The sequence below is a fragment of the Neolamprologus brichardi genome, chromosome 8 (assembly GCF_056152115.1).
Source record: "Neolamprologus brichardi isolate AB-2024 chromosome 8, ASM5615211v1, whole genome shotgun sequence".
Lineage (NCBI taxonomy): Eukaryota > Metazoa > Chordata > Actinopteri > Cichliformes > Cichlidae > Neolamprologus > Neolamprologus brichardi.
This window is the reverse complement of record NC_142111.1, coordinates 2,518,808-2,540,600: the sequence shown is the minus strand read 5'-3', so window position 1 is coordinate 2,540,600 and position 21,793 is coordinate 2,518,808. Positions and strand designations below refer to the sequence as shown.

The 21,793-nt window shown below is 43.0% G+C and overlaps 1 protein-coding gene across 3 annotated transcripts in view; it reads left to right on the top strand.

Moving 5' to 3' along the window:
- The window catches only part of LOC102785222 (putative uncharacterized protein MYH16), a 57,177-nt gene extending 37,805 nt beyond the window's left edge, over positions 1–19,372 (top strand). For all 3 annotated transcript variants that reach the window (XM_087845261.1, XM_087845260.1, XM_087845262.1), the window contains exons 7-23: positions 464–520; positions 8,143–8,229; positions 8,396–8,641; positions 8,752–8,869; positions 10,382–10,509; positions 12,481–12,677; positions 12,785–12,917; positions 13,003–13,219; positions 13,308–13,444; positions 13,528–13,631; positions 14,764–14,956; positions 15,033–15,236; positions 15,319–15,444; positions 15,538–15,708; positions 16,377–16,577; positions 16,667–16,813; positions 17,859–19,372. In XM_087845261.1, coding sequence (XP_087701387.1) covers positions 464–520; positions 8,143–8,229; positions 8,396–8,641; positions 8,752–8,869; positions 10,382–10,509; positions 12,481–12,677; positions 12,785–12,917; positions 13,003–13,219; positions 13,308–13,444; positions 13,528–13,631; positions 14,764–14,956; positions 15,033–15,236; positions 15,319–15,444; positions 15,538–15,708; positions 16,377–16,577; positions 16,667–16,813; positions 17,859–18,011 — 2,619 coding nt within the window. In that variant the 3' untranslated portion in view covers positions 18,012–19,372. The remainder of the gene's footprint in view (positions 1–463; positions 521–8,142; positions 8,230–8,395; positions 8,642–8,751; positions 8,870–10,381; positions 10,510–12,480; positions 12,678–12,784; positions 12,918–13,002; positions 13,220–13,307; positions 13,445–13,527; positions 13,632–14,763; positions 14,957–15,032; positions 15,237–15,318; positions 15,445–15,537; positions 15,709–16,376; positions 16,578–16,666; positions 16,814–17,858) is intronic.
- The last annotated feature ends 2,421 nt before the right edge of the window (positions 19,373–21,793 follow it).

The window sequence follows — 21,793 nt, the reverse complement described above, 5'->3', positions numbered from 1 at the left end:
AACCCAAAACAGAACAAAAAGAAAAAAAAAACAAAAATTCTTCAAATTTCATGGAAATGGCAGTGCTGATGATTTTTGGTCTCGGTGACCGGACATAGCACACCCAGGCTGGGGTCAGAATACAGATAATGACGGTGCCTACAGGACATTCTTGCTCTAAATTGCTACCTGAGGAAAAAAGCCAGAGGCGTGCCAAATCCCTAAAGAAAGTGGAGTGTATGAGAAGGACTCACCACACACACAAGTGCCGCCTTGAAATAGCAAACAGTCTGCGGAGATGACGCCCCGTTTGTTCTCTGTCAAAATTACACATGTACTGTGAAAGCAGAGGAAATATCCTCCCCATATTTTATTGTATTTTATTAGTTCAATGTTCAGGCCTGTGGTACTGAAAGCAAATTAAGTTTTCTTGTATTGATTTTTTTAAGTATGCACCTTAATCCATTTCAATATCTCTCATTAGGCTCGCATTGAAGAGCTGGAGGAGGAGCTGGAAGCAGAGCGGACCATGAGAGCCAAGGTACTGTATATCTACACACTTATGAGGAACTGTGTGGCTTCGCTCTTTAGTGCACATGAAACAAAGAGCAGTTAAATCTGTCTGTCCTTCTTTGGGGTAGATAAGAGGAAACCAGATAACTTGGTTCTGCTCTAATGTTCAGGCCTGTGGTGCTTAGAGCAGTTTAAAGATTGAAGGGGGCGGTAAATGAAGAAGAACAGACGAAAACAGTGCTGATGTGCTGGCAGCTGGTGGGGTACATGTGCTGGTGCTGTGCCTCTGGTCACCCCAAACTATCTGCACCTGTGATAATAAAAGGGGGTTGAAGAGACCTTGTGTTTCTGATTAACATAGAGAGAACCCAGAGGCGTGGAGGGACCCCCGACGTCCTTTTTCTTACTTTCCCAGATCGTTCTCTGTCTTCACACACCCATATCAGTGCACCTTCTGTAAGCCCTTGCTCCTTCAAGTGGAAGAATAGGGCATTTTTTCCATCCATCTTACATTTGACTGCAATAAAGTGTCCCAGATGACTTCTTTCTAGTGCATCATTTTTTCAAAGGAGCATGTCTTTGCCATAAAAAGCTGATACCAAGGTGGCTCTTTAAGTGCTTGCTGTTTCAAACAAGGGCTTATAGTATGTGTGTGCTAGCATGACAGAGCCCACTTAAGAGCGTACTGTAGTTACAATAGGAAAAGGCAGAAATGCAAAGGCATATATTTCACTCCAAGTGGTAAATAGAGTGACAGCTGGCCTGAGGGTGTGTTTTTCCCCAGTCTGGGTGGTATTTTTAATGGTGCTAGCTGAGACCCCTTCAGCCTCTGAAGCTGCAGAGCAGCGAAGAGGCAGGCAGAGACATGCAAGGTCTTTATCTGTTCCTCCGTCTTCAGAGCAGCTCAAATACAGCATACCTTTGCTGCAGACAGGTTCGCCATTGTTAGGTCTGCTCCTCGGGTCGCACTGGGGAGATAGAATTATGAGATAGAGGCTGACAGACAGCACTGTTTTTTCTAGGATCCTCTCCCATCTGGAATGCCATGCGGTTTTACACACACACACACACACACACACACACACACGCTCACACACACTATATAATTGTAAAGTAGCATGTTCTCACACACCCAGGAACACACATAGCATGCATAGCATTCAGTCAGTACACAAACACTTTATCTTTAAACTGGAAATCACACATTCTCCATAGAAACATGAACAACAAAAATTAACTTAAAAGTCAGGTGACTACGTAGAATATGAAAGGGGTTATTTATATAAGCTCTCGGTTATTTTCCAGTTTAAGCTTCAGGGTTGTCAAATTGTTTAGCTCCTTTGCTTTTTATCTTGGGTTTACTAAGTGAATCCTTATAGTTTTGATGCAGTCAGGAATTAAAACAGATAAGTATGACCTCACAATTATCTTGCCAAAGACGCAACTTTAAATTGTTTTTCACTGTTTTTGCTTGTGACAGATGCCCAAAGTAGCCAATTCATGGAAACCAACAAGCTACCAATGTCTTGATAGCTAATATTGCTAATTTATTAGCAATTAAAGTCAAATTTATTCTGTAAAATTTTTTTAATATCTGATGCAGATGATGTCCTAATGTGAAAAGTCAAGCTGCTTCACGATTCAGGAGCAGCAAGCTGCAAATGGCACTTGATGCTATGCTTAAAACCCCCAACATTACTATTCTTTACTAAGTGTAATATTCTGCTCTGGGTACTCGCTAACATTTTTATGAGATTAGATCTGATCAGATCAGAGCCAAAATAATAAATTTGCTTGCTTCTTGTCCCAGATGCTCCCTCGCCCCAGCAGATATTGTGCCTCACCCTATCCATAACATCATCCTCTATCACACCAAACCTCTGCATATCTTCCTTCACTATATCCATATATCCTTTGGCCAGTATACCCACAATCCCACTCTGCACATCTAAAAACAACGTCAACCTTGTCTCCCTTAACTTTGTCTTCAAACTGCTCAACCTGAGCTGTTCTTCTGACGTACTCATTTCTCATCTTGTTCACTTTCAATTAAATTCTGAACATCTTCAGCTCTGCCTTCGGTATTTTTGTTAGTCTCACCTAGGGCTGGGCGATATGGCCTAAAATCCATATCGCGGTATAATTTGAAGCACATGCGGTAATGATATATATCTCGATATATTCTTTTCTTCTGTATAACGTATTTTCCACACTATAAGGCACACTTAAAATCCTTTCATTTTCTCAAAAATCGAGAGTGTGCCTTATGTATGAATTCTGGTTGTGCTTACTGACCTCGAACCGATTTGGGCAGAAATCTGTTAAAAAATGTTTTAGTACAACTTTGGTAAGCCGCACTGCTTGATGGATTGTCAGAGCATTACGGCTGCCGTAGTGAGGAGCTTCGCGGAGTAATCTGGGTCCAAAACTCCGTCCACTTCAGGTCCCAAAGTCAAACGAACACTGAGAGTTAAAAACGGTCTAAATTCTTTCATCTTTAATTAAATCATCAGCGTTGCTGCTTTACCAGGTGTAACAATTAAGTTTAACATCCAGGCATCCATGAAAACAGAATTTATTACATTTAATGGAGTTAGAAGTTAGCAGGAAGTTAGCTCGCTAGTTTCCACCAAAACATTTCATACCAAGTTCTGAGAGATTTTTGAAACTAATTCAAACGTACAGCTCTGCTATCACTTCCAACATAAATGAAGACAGAAAACTAAACAGCAGTGGCGTTTGCAGGGTTACTGAAGTTGGACTACCTGGTATATAATGTTGTGCTACGTGATTGCTAGTGACACAGCTATGTTAGCATAACATTAGCACAGTGAAGCTGGATGATGAACGCCAACTTTTTTTCCCACTCGATAAAAGTTAACGTGAGGGATTCTGGTGGTTGGGGACAAATGCAATCGCATAGCAGGATGCTATACACGGGCCAAACTTCAGTCAGGAGAACAACTGAGATTATTCATCCACAATACGAGGTTAGTCATTAATATACTGCAACAACATGGGAATAGAGAGAGAATTCAACATTGATGAATCAATGTTACGGAAGTGGAGGAAGCGCAGTTTTTGGCTTTCCCCTTATTTCAAAAGTGCTTCATCTCTTTGCTGTGACTGTCGCCATAATTTGCAGATAATAATGGTTGTAGACGCTGCGATGCTTTCGACCAAAACAGGTGACATCATCAACATGCGCTATCACGATAGAGCGGTATAGTCAAAATCTCTATCGTTGGCCAAATTTATATCGTTTCTATCGTATATCGTTTCTATCGCCCACCCCTAGTCTCACCCTCTCCAAACATGTCAAACTGTCCATCATAATTGGAACCAAGAAGGAGCTCACCAGATCTTTGATATAATCTTACCTCCATCTTGAACCCATCTTTCACTCCTACCATACATATGTCCTGCACCACCCTAACATACTTCTGTGCCATGCAGTCTCACAGCTCCTCGCACCCAATCATATGCTGTCTCAGAATCCACAAAGACAAAGACACCTTCTCAGTACCTCTCCATGAACACTCTGAAAGCAAGCATCACACCTGTAGTGCTCTTTCTGGGCATGAAGCCATACTTCTGCTCACTGATAGCCACACCTCTATTTAAGCTAGGTTCAACAACTCTTTCCCATGGCTTCATGGTATTTCCCATCAATTCTATCCCTCTGTAGTGACTCCAGCTCTGAACATTACCCTTGTTCTTGACAGACTGGACTAGATGGCTTTCCCTGAGATTTAAAAAATGTATTAATGGATTTACATATTTGCTGCATAGTGAATGTACTTACACAAGCTTCTGGACAGTCTGTTGTTTCCTCTTTTTGGGATAGCACATAATACTGCTGCCATGTAACAAAAAGCTTTGTGGTGGCACATTAGAGATCGCAAAGGCAAAAGTTTCACACAAACATTTTTAAAAGGCAATTTTTCTACCCTTCAGTTTCAATCAAATCCCAACATTGAACATTACTGACCTTTCTGCATGGATTTTGGATGGATTTTGTACACCAACCATTGAATTACTTGAAATACCGGACACGTGAACTACAGCCCTGAACTTTTCAAGACATTAGCCAACAGAGGGGTGTGTGAAAATTAAGATCTCGCTCACTTTCTGATCGTACATTGGCCAGCTGTCTTGTACATGTGATATCCAATAGGTGAACAAGTAGACATCATGTGACTGAAATAAAGCAAAGTGGACCGAATGTTACATCTCTGAGAAAAAAATAAGTCATGCTAAACTGTCACTAGCAGGACTTTCATTGAAATTAACTCATTTTTGTGTTAAATTGGTCCCTGCTTGTAACTTACAGAAGATGATGGACATGTTGTATTGTATAAAGACTAACTTTGGACAAAGCATTTGGCTCTTTCGATATATACTTACTTACTATACTATATATACTTCTCTAATATAGAAAAAGCTGAGGAATAAGAGACGTATACAAACCTGTATCTTTTTGGACAATAAGATTAAAACCATTGAAGTAAACATACATTTAGTTTTGTTTCAGGATAGAACATCTCACCTGTCAGGGGTTTAGTATGAATTTGCTTTTGGAGACTGAGTGAATGAACACTAGAAATCACTTATGCAAACACAAATTGGCTGACTGCACAGAGACACACTCCTACTCCTTCATGCTCTTGTGCAAATGAAGATAAATCTCCTATCTCTAACAGAAGGGCACTTTAGGAGCACTGACCTTCCATTAGTATGTGAATGTGAGTGAGTGGTGTCAGGCGGTGCTGATCCGGAGGAGCTGTTGACACAGTCAGCAGTGCGAAGGAGTGCGATGAGTGTGCCAAGCGCACAGCGTTAACCCTCGACACAGAGCCAGCGTGTGGACACAAAGGGCTGGGTTCAGGCGTGAGCTGTTTTTTGAAGATTTAGCTGGAGGAGTAGGGGGTGGAAGAGGAGACCCCAGTGAGAGTCATCTATTTTCTGGTGTGCTGACAGCCGTGCCTCATTGCTTCCATCAGGGGGGCCCCGAGACTCTAGCTTTTGTGGGTCAGTCTCAACATCTATGGCTGTCGTTAAACTGGCTGTAAAACACGTGTATAAAAAATAAGTGTTTTTAATTACAGAGCACCAGTTGTTGTTTGTGCATATAATGGACCAGTATAATAAACTCAATCCATGTGTGCGGCTCCATGTTTGAGCATGAGATGAGGGTATGTACTGTCAAGTTTTATTACACTGTATAAACTGATATATAATCAGTTTTCTTCTACTAGTGGAGCCGGGATTTTGTTTGTAGAAGGTAATCATAGTTAATGATCTTATGTGTCTCATAATGTCAGAACATATCTATTCTTAGACAGTACTTTATTTATATTATATCAAAAGCGTTACCAGAAATCTAGAAAAAGTTTAGGTATATATGCTGATACTGCTTCAGTAAGCCACTTAAGTTTTAGGACTTTTTGGTAGTTGTCAATCCATCCATCTTCTGTTTATCTAGTGCTGGGGGCTGCAACCTAAGTAGATAAGCCAAAACTTCCCTGTCCTTAGCCACCATCTTTAGCTTATCCAGGGGGAACCAAGGTATTCCCACGCCAGCCAAGAGATGTAATCTCTCCAGCGTGTCCTGGGTTTGCCCTGAGGCCTTCGCCTGGTGGGTGATGCCTGAACCACCTCAAATAGCTTCTTTCGATGTGGAGGAGTAACGGCTCTACTCAGAGCCCCTCTGAATAACTGAAATCCTCACCCTGTCTGTAAGAGAGACACCAGCCACCTGTCAGAGAAAGCTCATTTCTGGTGCAGGTATCCACAATCTCTAATTCAACAGCTTCACTTTTACGCTCGTCCACATCACTGCAGCTGTGGCCCCAATCCGTCTGTCAGTCTCCCGCTCGCTCTTAAACAACGACCTGAGATGCTTGAACTCCATCACTTGGAGCAGCAATTTGTCCCTGACCCAGAGAGGATGCTACAACCTTTTCCAGCTGAGGACAGAGGCCTCAGACATAGAGATGCAGATTCTCATTCATTTCATTTCAGTTTTCAGTTAAATTTTCGACAGCTGGTATTAATAGATATAATGAGAAAGGAGTCACTGGTAGTGAAAGGAGTTGCTGGTAGTGAAAGGAGTCACTGGTAGTGAAAGGAGTCACTGGTAGTGAAAGGAGTCACTGGTGAAAGGAGTCACTGGTAGTGAAAGGAGTCGCTGGTAGTGAAAGGAGTCACTGGTAGTGAAAGGAGTCGCTGGTAGTGAAAGGAGTCGCTGGTAGTGAAAGGAGTCGCTAGTAGTGAAAGGAGTCGCTGGTAGTGAAAGGAGTCGCTGGTAGTGAAAGGAGTCGCTAGTAGTGAAAGGAGTCGCTAGTAGTGAAAGGAGTCGCTGGTAGTGAAAGGAGTCGCTGGTAGTGAAAGGAGTCGCTGGTAGTGAAAGGAGTCGCTAGTAGTGAAAGGAGTCGCTGGTAGTGAAAAGAGTCACTGGTGAAAGGAGTCACTGGTAATGAAAGGAGTCGCTGGTAGTGAAAGGAGTCGCTGGTAGTGAAAGGAGTCGCTGGTAGTGAAAGGAGTCACTGGTAGTGAAAGGAGTCGCTAGTAGTGAAAAGAGTCACTGGTGAAAGGAGTCACTGGTAATGAAAGGAGTCACTGGTAGTGAAAGGAGTCGCTGGTAGTGAAAGGAGTCGCTGGTAGTGAAAAGAGTCACTGGTGAAAGGAGTCACTGGTAATGAAAGGAGTCGCTGGTAGTGAAAAGAGTCACTGGTGAAAGGAGTCACTGGTAATGAAAGGAGTCGCTGGTAGTGAAAGGAGTCGCTGGTAGTGAAAGGAGTCACTGGTGAAAGGAGTCACTGGTAATGAAAGGAGTCGCTGGTGAAAGGAGTCACTGGTAATGAAAGGAGTCACTGGTAATGAAAGGAGTCGCTGGTAGTGAAAGGAGTCGCTGGTAGTGAAAGGAGTCACTGGTGAAAGGAGTCACTGGTAATGAAAGGAGTCACTGGTGAAAGGAGTCACTGGTAATGAAAGGAGTCGCTGGTAGTGAAAGGAGTCGCTGGTAGTGAAAGGAGTCGCTGGTAGTGAAAAGAGTCACTGGTGAAAGGAGTCACTGGTAGTGAAAGGAGTCGCTGGTAGTGAAAGGAGTCGTTGGTAGTGAAAGGAGTCGCTGGTAGTGAAAGGAGTCGTTGGTAGTGAAAGGAGTCGCTGGTAGTGAAAGGAGTCGCTGGTAGTGAAAGGAGTCGCTAGTAGTGAAAGGAGTCGCTGGTAGTGAAAGGAGTCGCTGGTAGTGAAAGGAGTCGCTGGTAGTGAAAGGAGTCGCTGGGAGGTAACTGTAGAGTTTCTCTGGTTTGAATCCTTTAGCTTCCTTTTGCCCATTATTGTTGCTTTATTACATTTATTTTTATAGTCACTATTTTCACTCCATTAGCAGCAGAAAGCAAACAGACAAAGTTAGCAACTAGCAGCTAAAACACAAGATTTTCTGATGAGTGGTTCAAACCAAAACATAGTAAGAAGAAGGGTGAATCAAAGTGAGGTAAAGAGCCAAAGTATAAAGAGTATGAAGGGTTTCAGATCCCATAATGATGGACAGATAGCTCACAGCACTTTTACCCAGAAATCTTTGCATTATATTGCATAATTTTGTTGTCCGTTATCATTCTTTAACTGTTGTGTTTATGGCAGGTGGAGAAGCAGAGAGCTGATCTCACCAGAGAACTGGATGATCTCACAGATCGCCTTGAAGAAGCAGGAGGAGTCACCGCCTCACAGGTAAACTACCAGCACACAAACACTGTCGAGCTGCACACTTCTGGACTACATAATTTCCCTCATAAATAATCCCAGATTGTACAGCTAAATGCTAGTACACGAAGAAGATTTCCAGGGCACTGCCTGGAAAATGTAACTTAAATTACTTCCTGTGTGTGTCGAACAGATGGAGGTGAACAAGAAGCGAGATGCAGAGCTGCAGCGCCTGAGACGAGACTTGGAGGAGTCCTCTGCCCAGTCTGAAGCTCTGGCTGTGTCTCTGAGGAAGCGGCACAGCGACGCCGTCACAGAGCTCACAGAGCAGTGTGAAGCTCTGCAGAGGACCAGAGCCAAACTGGATAAGGAGAAGCAGAACCTGAGGATGGAGGTGGATGACCTAGCTGCTTCACTGGACAGTTTACAGAAGGCCAAGGTCAGGATCTGAGATCACATGGACCTTATCTGTATTTTGAACAAGACAGCAACGTCACAGACTTTTGTGATGAGCGTGACCTAATGTGCTGTGATGTTACTGTGCCCCAGGCATCGTCTGACAGCCAGATGAAGAAGCTGGAGGAGCAGCTGTCTGAGGCCAACAGGAGAGGAGACGACCTGCAGAGGACGCTCACTGAGCTCAGCGTGGCCAAGAACAGGCTCACAGGTAAAACAATGTCACACCTGACAGTAACATTCAGAAATCCCATTGTCCCATCCTGTCAGTGGCTGTGGCTCAGGCGGTAGAGCAGATCAGCTACTGACTGGAAGGTTAGTGGTTCGATCCCAGTCTGCATGCCTAATGTCCTTGAGCAAGGTACTAACCCCAAGTTGCTCTCTGATGTGTCCATCGAAGTGTGAATGTTGGTTAGATTGCACTTGAGTGTAGAAGGAAGTGAATGTGGCATGTTGTATAGAGTCCTTTGAGTACTCCGGGAGAGTAGGAAAAAGCAGTCCAGTTACAATTTTTCTTAATCAGTTTCTTTCTGTCTTACAAGTAGGCAAAGCTTGATGCATATACTTTAAGGTTAAAGTGATCTTCTCGGGGATGTTACATGCAGCCTTAATTCACTAAAACTGGCTCCCAGTAGATATTGTGCATGTAAAAATAATATATTTTGATGACAACTAGTTAACGATTGACACAAAAGACGGTGGTGGTATGAGCTCATATTTCACATTCATATTTTAAGAATAAAAAAGATCCGTTGTTGGAAAAAAAAGACTGTCAGTAATTTCTGAAAAATTTTGAGTAATTCTTTCTTTTATATTTTGCCAACGACAAACCTGACTGACTAAGCCATAGGTGTCAAACTCTGGCTCGCGGGCCGCGAAGCCATACCAAATTACTATTAGAGCTGGCCTACTGGTATTATACAGCTAATATATATATTGTTTAGTATTAAGCTTTGCTTGTTCCGTATTCAGTTTTTCAGCAAAACGTGTTTGAGTCCATAAGAAAAGATTCATTCTTATATCTGGAGGAATAAATATATTTCAATAAATATTAACGTTAGCCCGCAACTTTGTTCCAGTTTTGAATTTTGGCCCACTGTGTATTTGAGTTTGACACCCCTGGACTAAGCCCTCCTGACCACTTGTCCTCAGGAGATTTGGGAAAAGATCTAAAAGGCAAACTATTTAGGCAGAAAACTAATGTGTTGTTAGGATAAGATCGAGTATGCATACGTACATTTTAATTACATTAAGTTTACCAAAGCAGGAAGGAAGGTCAATCAAAATTAGAGCAAATCAAAAATGAGAGTAAAGCACCAGAATAACTGCAGATGTGTCCTCTAATGCAACACATCTTTTATTTAAGACCTTGTCTCCAGGTTTTCTAGTGAAAATGTCTCCAAGAATTCTCGCAGAGACACTGACATGGTGTCTATTTGACACAGCATTTTATGCTACACTAGGACATTACACAGCTCTTTTTGCATTTCTCCCATGTGAGCTCATAATAATAGGAAATATTTTGTTTCAACCACTGAAATAAAATAAATGTAACTTACAGGAAGATGTGTCTTTGCTTTGCCACCACAATGCTATTCTATATGAACGTCTTAAACTGCATCTGCCTTTTGTAGCTAAATAATCACATTGTTTGTGTATGGTGCCTGAATTCTGCTGCATGCTACAGTGCATCATTAACCGGTGCTCCTGTGTGTCCTGTCAGCTGATAATGCCGACGTGAGTCGACAGATGGAGGAGGCAGAGACCAGAGTGAGCCAGCTGACCCGATCCAAGACTCTCCTCCAGTCACAAGCGGAGGAGATGAAGAAACAGCTTGATGAGGAGGTCAAGGTCTGTGTTTTGAACATAAAGCAAAAACACATACTTTTTGTCTGTTTTGCAGTTTAAAGTAGGCTTATTCAATAGAGTTAGTTACACAAACTTAGTATTTAAAACTTTTCTACTATTATAGCGTGTTCTGTGAATGTGGTTACCTTTGTGAGGCTATTAGACTGATTGTTTTTGGTAAGATTTGGGAGAGAGTCTGGAGAGGTGGAGATGTGCACAGGAGAGAAAGTCAGAAGAAGCAAGACAGAATCTATGTGCATTAGGGCTGGGTATCGTCACTGATTTCTAGAATCGATTCAATTCCGATTCACAAGGTCCTGAATCGATTCGATCCACAATTCGATTTAATTCGATTCGATTTAATTCGATTTGAATCTGGGAAATTTTGACAGTCAGACATATTATAATTCAGATCAGTACATTTACATATTTTTGTATCTATAAAAAGGAAGCTGACACTCGCAAGACTTTATCAAAGATGTGAGCGTCACAGCAGAGGCCTTTGTGTCAAAGTAGCTGAAGATAAAACACAGAAAAACATGAAGGTGGTTTTCCTGGCCTGGATTTTATAAAAAATATTCTGCAGTACATCAAAAACGAAAGAAAACCATTAATCAACACATGAATGTTACCTCTGACGTTACAGCGGTTTTATTAGAGACACGGTTAAGCGTTTTGCATTTTGCATAATTTTAAAAAGTTTAAATTTGTTCAGTATTGAACGGCAGAAATTAGGTTTTCTTTTCTGAAGAATGCTGTAAAGCGCTGTAAACGACGGTAGACTTGTGCGTAACAAGCAAGCGAATATTGAAGAAAAAAGATCTTTAGACGGGAAACTGTTCTTGAAGTACAGAGAGAGAGAGAGAGCTGTGCATCGTGGTGGAAGCAAAACAGTAAAAGTCAGAGTGAATTCATGACGATGTTTATGTGAAGCATAGTTTGGAGATATTGTTTGGAGAGAGATCAAACTAACAGCTTTAGAATCAGCGCATAAAGGGCGTGAACACAATGCGCGGACCCGCCGACAGATCAGAATCAGCGAGCTGTCGGCTTTCAGCCCCGACTGTGAGAAAGGCGACATGTCACTGATTCTGATCCGCGGGTCGCGCTGTGTGTTTAAGTCTTTGTGCAGAATCCTTGTTCCTGCTCTCATTCACTGTCTTAGCTGTTGGGTGGTTGTTGAAATTTTGTGAGATTTCACCTGAGATTCTGTCATTTCGGGCAAAATAAATTTATATTAAAAAAATCGATTCAGGATTTTAATGAATCTATTTTACGTTATCCAAGCCAGAATCGATTTTAATCGATAAATCGATTATAAAAACCCACCCCTTATGTGCATGGGAATGAGAGCGAGGCAGGTGGGATGCTGGAGGTATTGTAGGTGGATGATTTTAAACACCTCGGGTCAACCATCCAAAGTAACAGGCGAGTGCACCTCTACTGTGCACAGGAGAGGTGAAGAAGAAACTGCAGACAGGATGAAGCAGGTGGAAATGAGTGTCAAGGTTGATTAATGGACAATCTTCGGATTTAGTCGGTCTGGTGAAAGGTAATGGGAAAGTGTGAGTGTGAGCCTCCTAGTCTAAGAAGAGTATTATGCATGCAATCATAGATTATCAGAATCAGAATCACCTTTATTCGGCTAAGTTTGTGTACACAAACAAGGAATTTGACACTGGTACACTTTACTCTCAGCATATGAAATGTTTCAAATATGCAGTATATAGACATACAAATAGTGTAATCAAGAAGAGACAAAAAGATGGGCAGTACGAGTGAAGACTAACTTCGTGTCATTTTATCAAAGCTTTGTACGTTAGTTCAGCTTTTATATTGTGCTTGTGCTCCAAACAGGTTAAAAACACTTTTAACAACCATGAGTGAAGTGAGTCGGTGTGTTAGCACAGATTTGTGTTACATTTCTGGGCTTTACACTGCGCTCAAAGTGTGTCTCTTCGCTGGTGTTGCCAGTGTAAGCAGGGGGTCAGCAGCACTCTGAGCTCAGTGCGGCAGGAGTGCGAGGTGCTGAGGGAGCAGCTGGAGGAGGAGCAGGAGAGCAAGCAGGAGATGCAGCGCCTCGTCTCCAAACTCAACAGTGAAGTGACGCACTGGAGGACCAAACACGAGGCCGACACCATCCAGCACGCAGACGAGCTAGAGGAGACCAAGTACGTGGTGTTGATACTGGCGGCTATCATCTTCATCTGACGAGATGTGATGCCTTGAATTGAGCCTGTAATGTGTCTCAGAAGTCCAAATCACACGTGTGTCACAGGAAGAAGCTGGCAAGCAGGCTTCAGGAGGCTGAGGAGGCCGTGGAGGCCACCCAGGCAAAATGTTCCTCACTGGAGAAAACCAAACAGAGGCTGCAGGGAGAGGTGGAAGAGCTCTGTATGGACCTGGAGAAGGTAGACAGAGCAGCTCATATACTCATTTATTTGATGCCTTGCCATAAAGCTTTGGCGTTATAGCAGTGTATGGTCCCTGCCTTAGGCCAGCAGCTGTGGGCAGGCTCTGGATAAGAAGCAGAGGGTCCTGGAAAAGCAGCTTGGGGACTGGAAAGAGAAGAGTGAGGAGCTGGTGACCGAGGTGGAGGGCTGCCAGAAGGAGAGCAGACAACACGCCAGCGAGCTCTTCAAACTCAAGACGGCTCATGAAGAGACTCTGGAGCAGCTAGAGGCTCTGCGCAGGGAGAACAAGGCCTACCAGGGTATGACGGCGCACATGTGAGGGCTGAAATGAACATACAGCTGCCTGTCTTAGATTGCCTCATATGCAACTTCTTCTTTGTCCCACAGAGGAGGTAGCAGACCTGACAGAGCAGCTGTCCGATGGAGGCAAGAGCGTGCATGAGCTCCAGAAAGCAAAAAAGAAAATTGAGATGGAGAAAGAAGAGCTCCAGGCCTCGCTGGAGGAATCTGAGGCCGCACTGGAGGTGAGTGCTTTATCAAGTCTAGATTTGCTCCAATATTTGAAGCTGTTGTTTGTAAATCTTCTTCGTTCCTCCCGTTTTGCCAGGCTGAGGAGACCAAAGTGCTGAGGCTGCAGCTCGAGTTGTCTCAGGCGAAAGCAGACCTGGAGCGCCGACTACAGGAGAAGGAGGAAGAGGCGGAGGCTGCGAGGTACCTCAGCTTCCTCTCATCCTTCATGTTTCTCTGCATTCTGTTTTTCTCCACCATAATGTCTCTTTTTAAAGTTTGCAGATAATACACAGTTACACATGACACTGGAACAGCAAAAGTCTATTTAAACTTTGGGTAACTTTCCCTCTTGATGTGGTTAGTTTGTGCAGAAGTGAACATGGTAATTGCACAAACCAAATAAGCCACACTGAGACCCTTTGAAAGAGGTGCTCGTGGTCTAGTCCAGCCAAATCAAAATAAGAGCCTTGATCCAGCCCAACTACCAGGTGTACGCTCCAAGTCTAAGTGGCTAACTCTGATGAGCATAATCATTAGCTTCTTAATTTGTTTACTTAAGTAAGCATCTAAATCTAGAACAGAACTTTTTCTCAAAGTTTTTTATGAAAGCTAAAGATTCATGAACACAGAGGAGAATGAACAGAACCCTTAAGTGGCCATTAGAGCTCATTTTTGGCACTTATATGCCATCTTTAATTCAATTCAATTTTATTTATATAGCGCCAAATCACAACAAAAGTCGCCTCAAGGCGCTTCATAGATACAGAGAAAAACCCAACAATCATATGACCCCCTATGAGCAAGCACTTTGGCGACAGTGGGAAGGAAAAACTCCCTTTTAACAGGAAGAAACCTCCAGCAGAACCAGGCTCAGGGAGGGGCGGGGCCATCTGCTGCGACCAGTTGGGGTGAGAGAAGAAAGACAGGATAAAGACATGCTGTGGAAGAGAGACAGAGGTTAATAACAGATATGATTCAACACAGAGAGGTCTGTTAATACATAGTGAGTGAGAAAGGTGACTGGAAAGGAAAAACTCAATGCATCATGGGAATCCCCCGGCAGCCTACGTCTATTGCAGCATAACTAAGGCAGGATTCAGGGTCACCTGGTCCAGCCCTAACTATATGCTTTAGCAAAAAGGAAAGTTTTAAGCCTAATCTTGAAAGTAGAGATAGTGTCTGTCTCCTGAATCCAAACTGGAAGCTGGTTCCACAGAAGAGGGGCCTGAAAACTGAAGGCTCTCCCTCCCATTCTACTTTTAAAACTACTACTTTATTTTGCTGTTTATTTAAGACAATGTTTTTCATCTTGTTCCCTCATGCCCAACGTTAGAAAAAGCCACCAGAGGGCGCTAGAATCCCTGCAGGCCAGTCTGGATGTAGAGGTGAAAGGGAAGTCGGAGGCACTGAAACTGAAGAAGAAACTGGAGGCTGACATCAATGAGCTGGAACTGCAGGTGGACCTGCTCACCAAGAGCAACACAGAGCTCAGCAAGAACAGCAAGAAGATGCAGCAACAGATCAAGGTCTGCTCACAACATTCGGCAAGTACAGGAAGTGTTTTCTACACCACCCTGCTCACAGAGCAAGTGTCTGTCACAGGAGCTGCAGGCTCAGCTGGAGGAGGAAGCGAGGAGCCACGAGGAGTGCAGGGAGGAGCAGGTGGCCATGGAGCGACGCTGCTCTCTGCTGATCAGCGAGGGTGAGGGGACCCACGCGGCCCTGGAGAGCGCCGAGAGGGCCCGAAAGGCTCTGGAGATAGAACTGCAAGAGTCCGGGGAGAAATACGGCGATCTCAACAACCAGGTATTACACAGTGCCTCTGCTTCTGTTTCACTCATTCTAACCGGACCCACATACACTCACAGACTTCCTGATGTGTGTCCAGTTCCAGTCGGCTCTCAGCGGGAGGAGGAAGCTGGAGGTGGATCTCCAGACTGTGCAGCAGGAGCACGAGGAGCTCCAGGCCGAGATGAGAGGATGCACAGACAAAGCTAAGAAGGCCACCTGTGAGGTAAAACACATGAGATGACTCCATGTCGAAGCACGCAGCAGATTAATACAGACGAGGTCGGTAACGCTGGAAACGGATGTTCTGTTCTGTCAGCTTGCACGAGTTGGGGAGGAGCTGCGTCTAGAGCAGGAGCACACGCTCCACCTGGAGAGAGTGAAGAAAGGACTGGAAGCCCAGATCAAAGAGATGAGCAGCAGACTGGAGGAAGCTGAGCAGATGGCTCTGAAAGGAGGAAAGAAGATCATCCAGAAGCTGGAGGGAAAGGTACACACAAACATGTCAGAATGCCTGAACTGATTCGCTTCTTTTTAGCCTCACAATGTTGGAGCTGTGAAGCAACTGCTCTGGGATATGTGCAGTTACTTTAGCTAGTGTGGTCACGAGTATCCCTGCTATAAGTGTCTGCACAGAAGAAGTACTTACCTGTTATACTTATAAAGTAATTCAATGTGTAAAGTCGATTAATAATCAATACTGCTGTAGTTTAAATTCCTTCCAGAAGAAAATCTTGCTACAGGGCAGGCTTCATGAAAATGCTGCCTCCTGGAACTTATTTGAACCGTTACCCTGAAGTACATAAAAAGTCAGACCTGCAAGAAAATCCTCCTAAAAGTGATGTTTCTAAACCATTCTTTATTTTTACAATATAATAAAATGATATAAAAACTAATTAGAGGATTAAGGATTTATATTTACATGCTAGCCATTTGCACGTGCCTTTGCATGTAGCACACTGGCATATGCAGAAATATGACATAACAAAGTTATGAGCTGTATGTTATTGAGTATTGGTTGTCTGGCCTGCAGTACATTTCTGCTTTTATGGAACTTTTGACAAACAGCAAATTGTAACAGAGTGTGTCTTCACTAAACACTCAGTGGATAAATATGAAGCCTTCCTGCACACAATAGTAGATACTCTTTGCATGCAGGTGAAGGAGCTGGAGCTGGAGCTGGACTCTGAACAAAAGCGGCACGCTGAGACAGTGAAGACGCTGCGGAAGAACGAGCGTCGGCTGAAGGAACTGCTGTTCCAGTCGGAGGAGGACCAGAAGAACCAGCAGAGGATGCAGGAGCTGGTGGAGAGGCTGCAAAACAAGATGAAGGCCTACAAGAGACAAGTAGAGGAGGCCGTACGTCACCTCATCCTCTTACTCTGAACACGTTTCCAAGCATGGTGTTTGTGGGCTTTTTAAAATAACTCACACTGCTGTCACTTCAGGAGGAACAAGCTAACATGAACCTGGCAAAGTACAGGAAGACCGTGCACGAGCTGGATGATGCCGAAGAGAGGGCGGACATTGCTGAATCAGCGCTCACCAAGATTAGGACCAAGAACAGAGGAAGCTTCGGCAAGGGATACTCCTCCGTAAGTATTCTCGGGAACAGTATATTATCAGGTGTATTACGCGGTTTATTAACCCTTTAAGACCTACCATAGAACCAAGTCCACCAGAGCTTATATTATATTTTTACATGCTGTGGAGCCATTTTTGGGAGCATTTCAAGTTGCTATACATCAATACAACCATTATAACCCAGATTTTAATAATATGTCTGCATTAAGTGCATAGTAATTACATAAATTGCAAAAAAGTGCAATAAACTACAAAAAAATTGAAAATCGTTTTTGTTTTTTTAACATATATTTCTAGTTAGAGAAATTTAAGAGGCTTATCCCTCAAAACTGTAAATACAAAAAAGTTGCACAAAATAGTTTCCCACCACAGAAAATTTATTTTAAGTGTCTTCATAGTTTTATTTTTGAAATACACCAATTTTTATACACTGCAGGAAAAACGAAAATAAATATTATAGTGCAAATTTGCAAAAAAGCAGCATGTGCATCAAAATAAACTATTTCCAGCAGTGCAATATGAGTCCTAAGCATCCCAGAAACCACACAGAAAGTCATAAAGTCAAACATAACTTATAAACACCAGTATAGGCTCATGAGGCCCTGATGGTAAAAAACTACATTTCCGCAAAAATGACGTCACTTCCGGTTCCGGGCAGGTCATGGTGGACATGCGAAAGTTCGCGCTGATGTCTATTCCAACATAGGAAGTGTTACGAACAGCTGATCGGATCGGCAAAGCGTGTTTCTGGAACATTATGTCTTTGTTACTGCAAGCGCAGTTTTTATGCAGTTTTTGCAAAGCTATATGTGGAAGGAAACTGTGACCGAGGACAAGCTGATGGCATAAGATGTAAGTACAACTCCTCCGGTTTCATATGCACAAAAAATTTTTGTGCTAGCTTACGTGGTTGCAGAGCTACCGGGATTTAAAAATAGTTACGCAAAACAGAGCGTGCCCGCTCCGACCGGCTTTAAAGGGTTAAATAATAACTCCATGTTAGCCTCTTCTACTAAGTACTTGTTCTGACTCTAAGGCCTGTGTCTGTTCTAACAGGGCTACAGCACTCCGTACCCAGGCCGAGTCCGGTCACCCAGTTCAGTGGGCTCGGAAGGCGGAGGAGAGAAGATCCTCAACGATGACGAGGAGTCAGTCAGCTCCCTCATCCCAGCCTATCTCAACTCCCTCAAGAAGCTCATGATTGATTAGGAGCATGGCTTCAATTTCACCATCATCCCCCAGAAGTGAAGCATGGTACAGTATGAAGTTTGAAACATCCAAAAGGTTCCATGGGTGGAACCTGACTTTTTTTTGTGTATGCTGTACATTCCTGTTGAGTTTTCTACAATGTACTTGTGGCTTCCTCTCTGAGTGAAAGGTCATAGCCCTGACACATTCCAGCTTTATATCCCCTTTTTATCCATTTATACTGTAACATTTGTATGTAAAAACTAATAAATGTATTTCTAAGTGTTCCAAATTTCCAAATATCTAAAGAACAATCCTCAGGCTGATTCTCAGTCTGGAACACACCATTTTATATGAGATATTGTATTTGTTTAATACATAAAAAGCCAGACAAGACAAAGCATCAATAATTACAAAATAAAGCTGGCACCCAGAATCTGCAGTTCCTCTAATGGCCACATGAGGCTGTTAAAAAAGCAAGTCAATCCACTACAGACTTCCAAATCAAAATGTGCAACTTTACTGTACTGACATATATACGGGGTGCTGAGGCTATTCCAGACATTTGTGCTTTAGCAGATATCCTTCTCTTTCTGTAAACATGCAGAGTTTATGGGTCCAGCTTGCTAATCAAGCCTGCTAGCATTAGTATTTACACTTCCTGATTTCTTAGATTTTCAAATATTTGTCACACACTCATGTTTCAGATCAAACACACGTGGACAAAAGTAACTGAAGTAAACAGAAAATACAGTTTTTACATGATGATTTCATTTATTAAGGAAAAAAGTAACCAAAAGCACCGGGGGCTATGTGAAAAAGTAACTGCCCCTCAAACATAGTAACTGGTTTGAGGGGCAGTTACTTGGGATGGAGCGTTTTTCATACATTTCCAGGAAGGATGTTGTTCCTCTTAGTAAATAAGCTCATCATTTAAAATCTGCATTTTGTATTTATTCTGGCTCTCTCTTTCCGATTTGATCATCAGGAATCAGGAAAGTACTGTTTGTAGTCAAGATTTCCTTCATTTAAGCAAATCCGTGACAACCTTTAAGATAAATAAGGTTCAAACTGGCTGCAGTATTTATTAAACCATACATGCGAGAGGCTACAGGGACGTTTTTGAGTCCGTACATAAGTGGTGACTTAAATATAAAACACTTTTTTTCATGATTAACTTTTGCCTTATAAATGACTTCAGTCACTATCATAAAGTGTTGCTGGGGTGCTGTCAGCACATGGAGTATTTTAGGCCATTAATGTCAGTGTATTTTCATATTTCAAATGTATCTGTCTGAACTTTTCACTGACTAAACCTGTAACAAGACCTGACCAAATATGCTGTTGAATGTGAATATGTTTTTTTAAGGAAATAAAAGACCTTTTTTTTCCCATTAACTCTGTTTTCTTGCTTTTTTTCTTCATTTTTTGGAAACAAACAAACCACAAAGCAACGCATTGAGACATGAGATACGTATTTCCATTTTATTAATGAAAAATGCCAACTTTTAGCTGTTAATGTACAAAAACATCTAATTTGTCTCTTTTTAGTAGTCAAGCAGTACCAAGCAGTAATACTGGAAAAGAACATTTGGTATGGCAGTTAGCTTCTGCAGTACAGTCACCAAATCCAACTGACGCAAATGATACATATTCCAAAACTATCACCACCGAAGCGCTTCAACCTTACAGTACCATCTAAATGCAAAACATGTTGCAGCAGCACAGAGACTTTGAAGCTCAAGGGAGAGCCTTTTTTTAGATACCTGCAAATAAGAGAATATATCAGGAAATACGTACAGGGCTTTGAGTGGGTATCTGAAGTCATTTCCGGTGCTGTAGTTTAAAAAAACATGAGCTCCACCGTGAGAAAAACGCGTTATTTTCATCTGCATTTCAAAGAGCTGAACAGCTGCGCCGAATGACAGACATGACAAAGTATTTTAAAAATCCACACGGCTGAAAACTTTCACGTATAGCTAGCTTTAACGTGACCACTCTGCTAGCCGAGTGAAGCTACACGCACATTTACGTTCCCGTCGCTTACCCGCCATCACGGACAGCCTGCTGACAGCACAAACGATAACGGAAGGGTTTTAAAAGTATTCCGTGTCGGTGACAGCAGTGGACGTGCAGGCTCCACGTGATCTCTTCCCGCGTTTCATATCCATGCGGCCAGCGCCGGTGCGTTTGTGTGAAGCTGTTGCTAGGCATTCTTTTTAGAGGTGGGCGGGGCTTATAGGCATACTTCAAAGGAGAGACTTCAAAGCGACTAAATACTGTCACGTCACAGGACGCACGTCATTACAAAGACGTCGAAAACCCTTAAATAGGGGTGCTGCTACCAGGTACTGTCATTCAGTTGAGTCCATGCATCGGAACCAGACACACGAAGTAAGAGAAAACACTAACACTAAAATGTATTTAGATGACATTAACGCAGCCACTGTGGGTCCCCTCATAGATGGCTTTTTTGATAACATTAACATGTCGCAGTTGCGATCCATGCTGGTTGGTCGCCCAGATGACTGCACTGTCCAGCTAATGTCTCACATGGCTGCTCAGATGGTGCAGCTCTGCGCGGACTCTGCCACAGCAGTGCTGCTGAAAAACTGCATCCCACAAGAGCGATGCATCCACAGCCTCTTCAGACAACTGGAGGGGCACATCGGCTCGATTGCTTCCTCTCTCACCTCGGAGTCAGATCACGGAGCCAGAGAAGTCTTCATAAAAGAACTGATCCGGGTGTTGTTAGGGAGATTTGCACACTGCACGTGCACCCAGTCAGACAGACAGCAGAAAAATCAGAAAGTCCCACAGACAGAACAACCAGAGAAAGATCTGGAGTCCTCGCTGCCTGTGGAACCTTCACAAATGGCAAACACAGAAGCCTCAGAGGTAGAACCAGAGGCTGAAAAAGCAGCCGTGGCTTCTGAGGAGCAGAAACCCTCTGCGTCACCTCGAGGTGAAGCAGAGGGAAATGGGCTCATAAGCACGGTCCTTCAGGCTGTCCTTTCCCAGGCTGCAAAAGAATCCAAAGTCTGCCCATCAGACTCCCTCCACCAGTGCTTTTTAGATCAAATCTGCTCTGAAATAAAAACAGCAGATTTAACTTTATCACCAAAGGCCCTACAAGATCTTCCAAAGGTCATTTTCAAAGACTTTTGTAAGGAAGCGGTCTCCGAACCAAAATACATCTTAACTCTATTGAAATTAGGAGAGCCAACAGTGGACAAACTTTTCATCTCCATCTTTAAGAAACACTTTGTAGCGTCCACACAGAAACTTGAGCTAGAGTCTTCTGACATCAAAGCTCAGAAGCAGTTTTCAGTTGACGTCTGTGTGGAAGAACTTATCATGCGTGCTTTCAAAAAGGCACGCTTTCCATATACAGATGACACAATTTATGAAATTAAGAACCGTTTGTTGAAGAAAATCTGGGCTGATATCCAACATATCAATTTTCAGCCCTCCTCGAAGTCTTTCAGAACCTTACACAAGGTCATTTACAAATCTCTCCTTAAAGAGTATAAGGACCCCGAGTGTGTAGCGATTCTCTTTAATCTCAACCATGAAGTAGGTGAGCAAAGAATCATCGAAACCTTTAAAGAACATCTGATATCGGCAGCGGCGCCAGCAGGTCGCATCAAAAGGTTCTTCTCATTTCTGGGCCGGAGTTTAGGCATCACCCGCAGACAGCAGGTGTCCCCCCTGTAAAAACAACAGAACATTTGGCTAAAAACAAACAATTCAAACAAGCCAAATTATCTAACATCTAATAGAGTAATTTTAAACACCCCTGG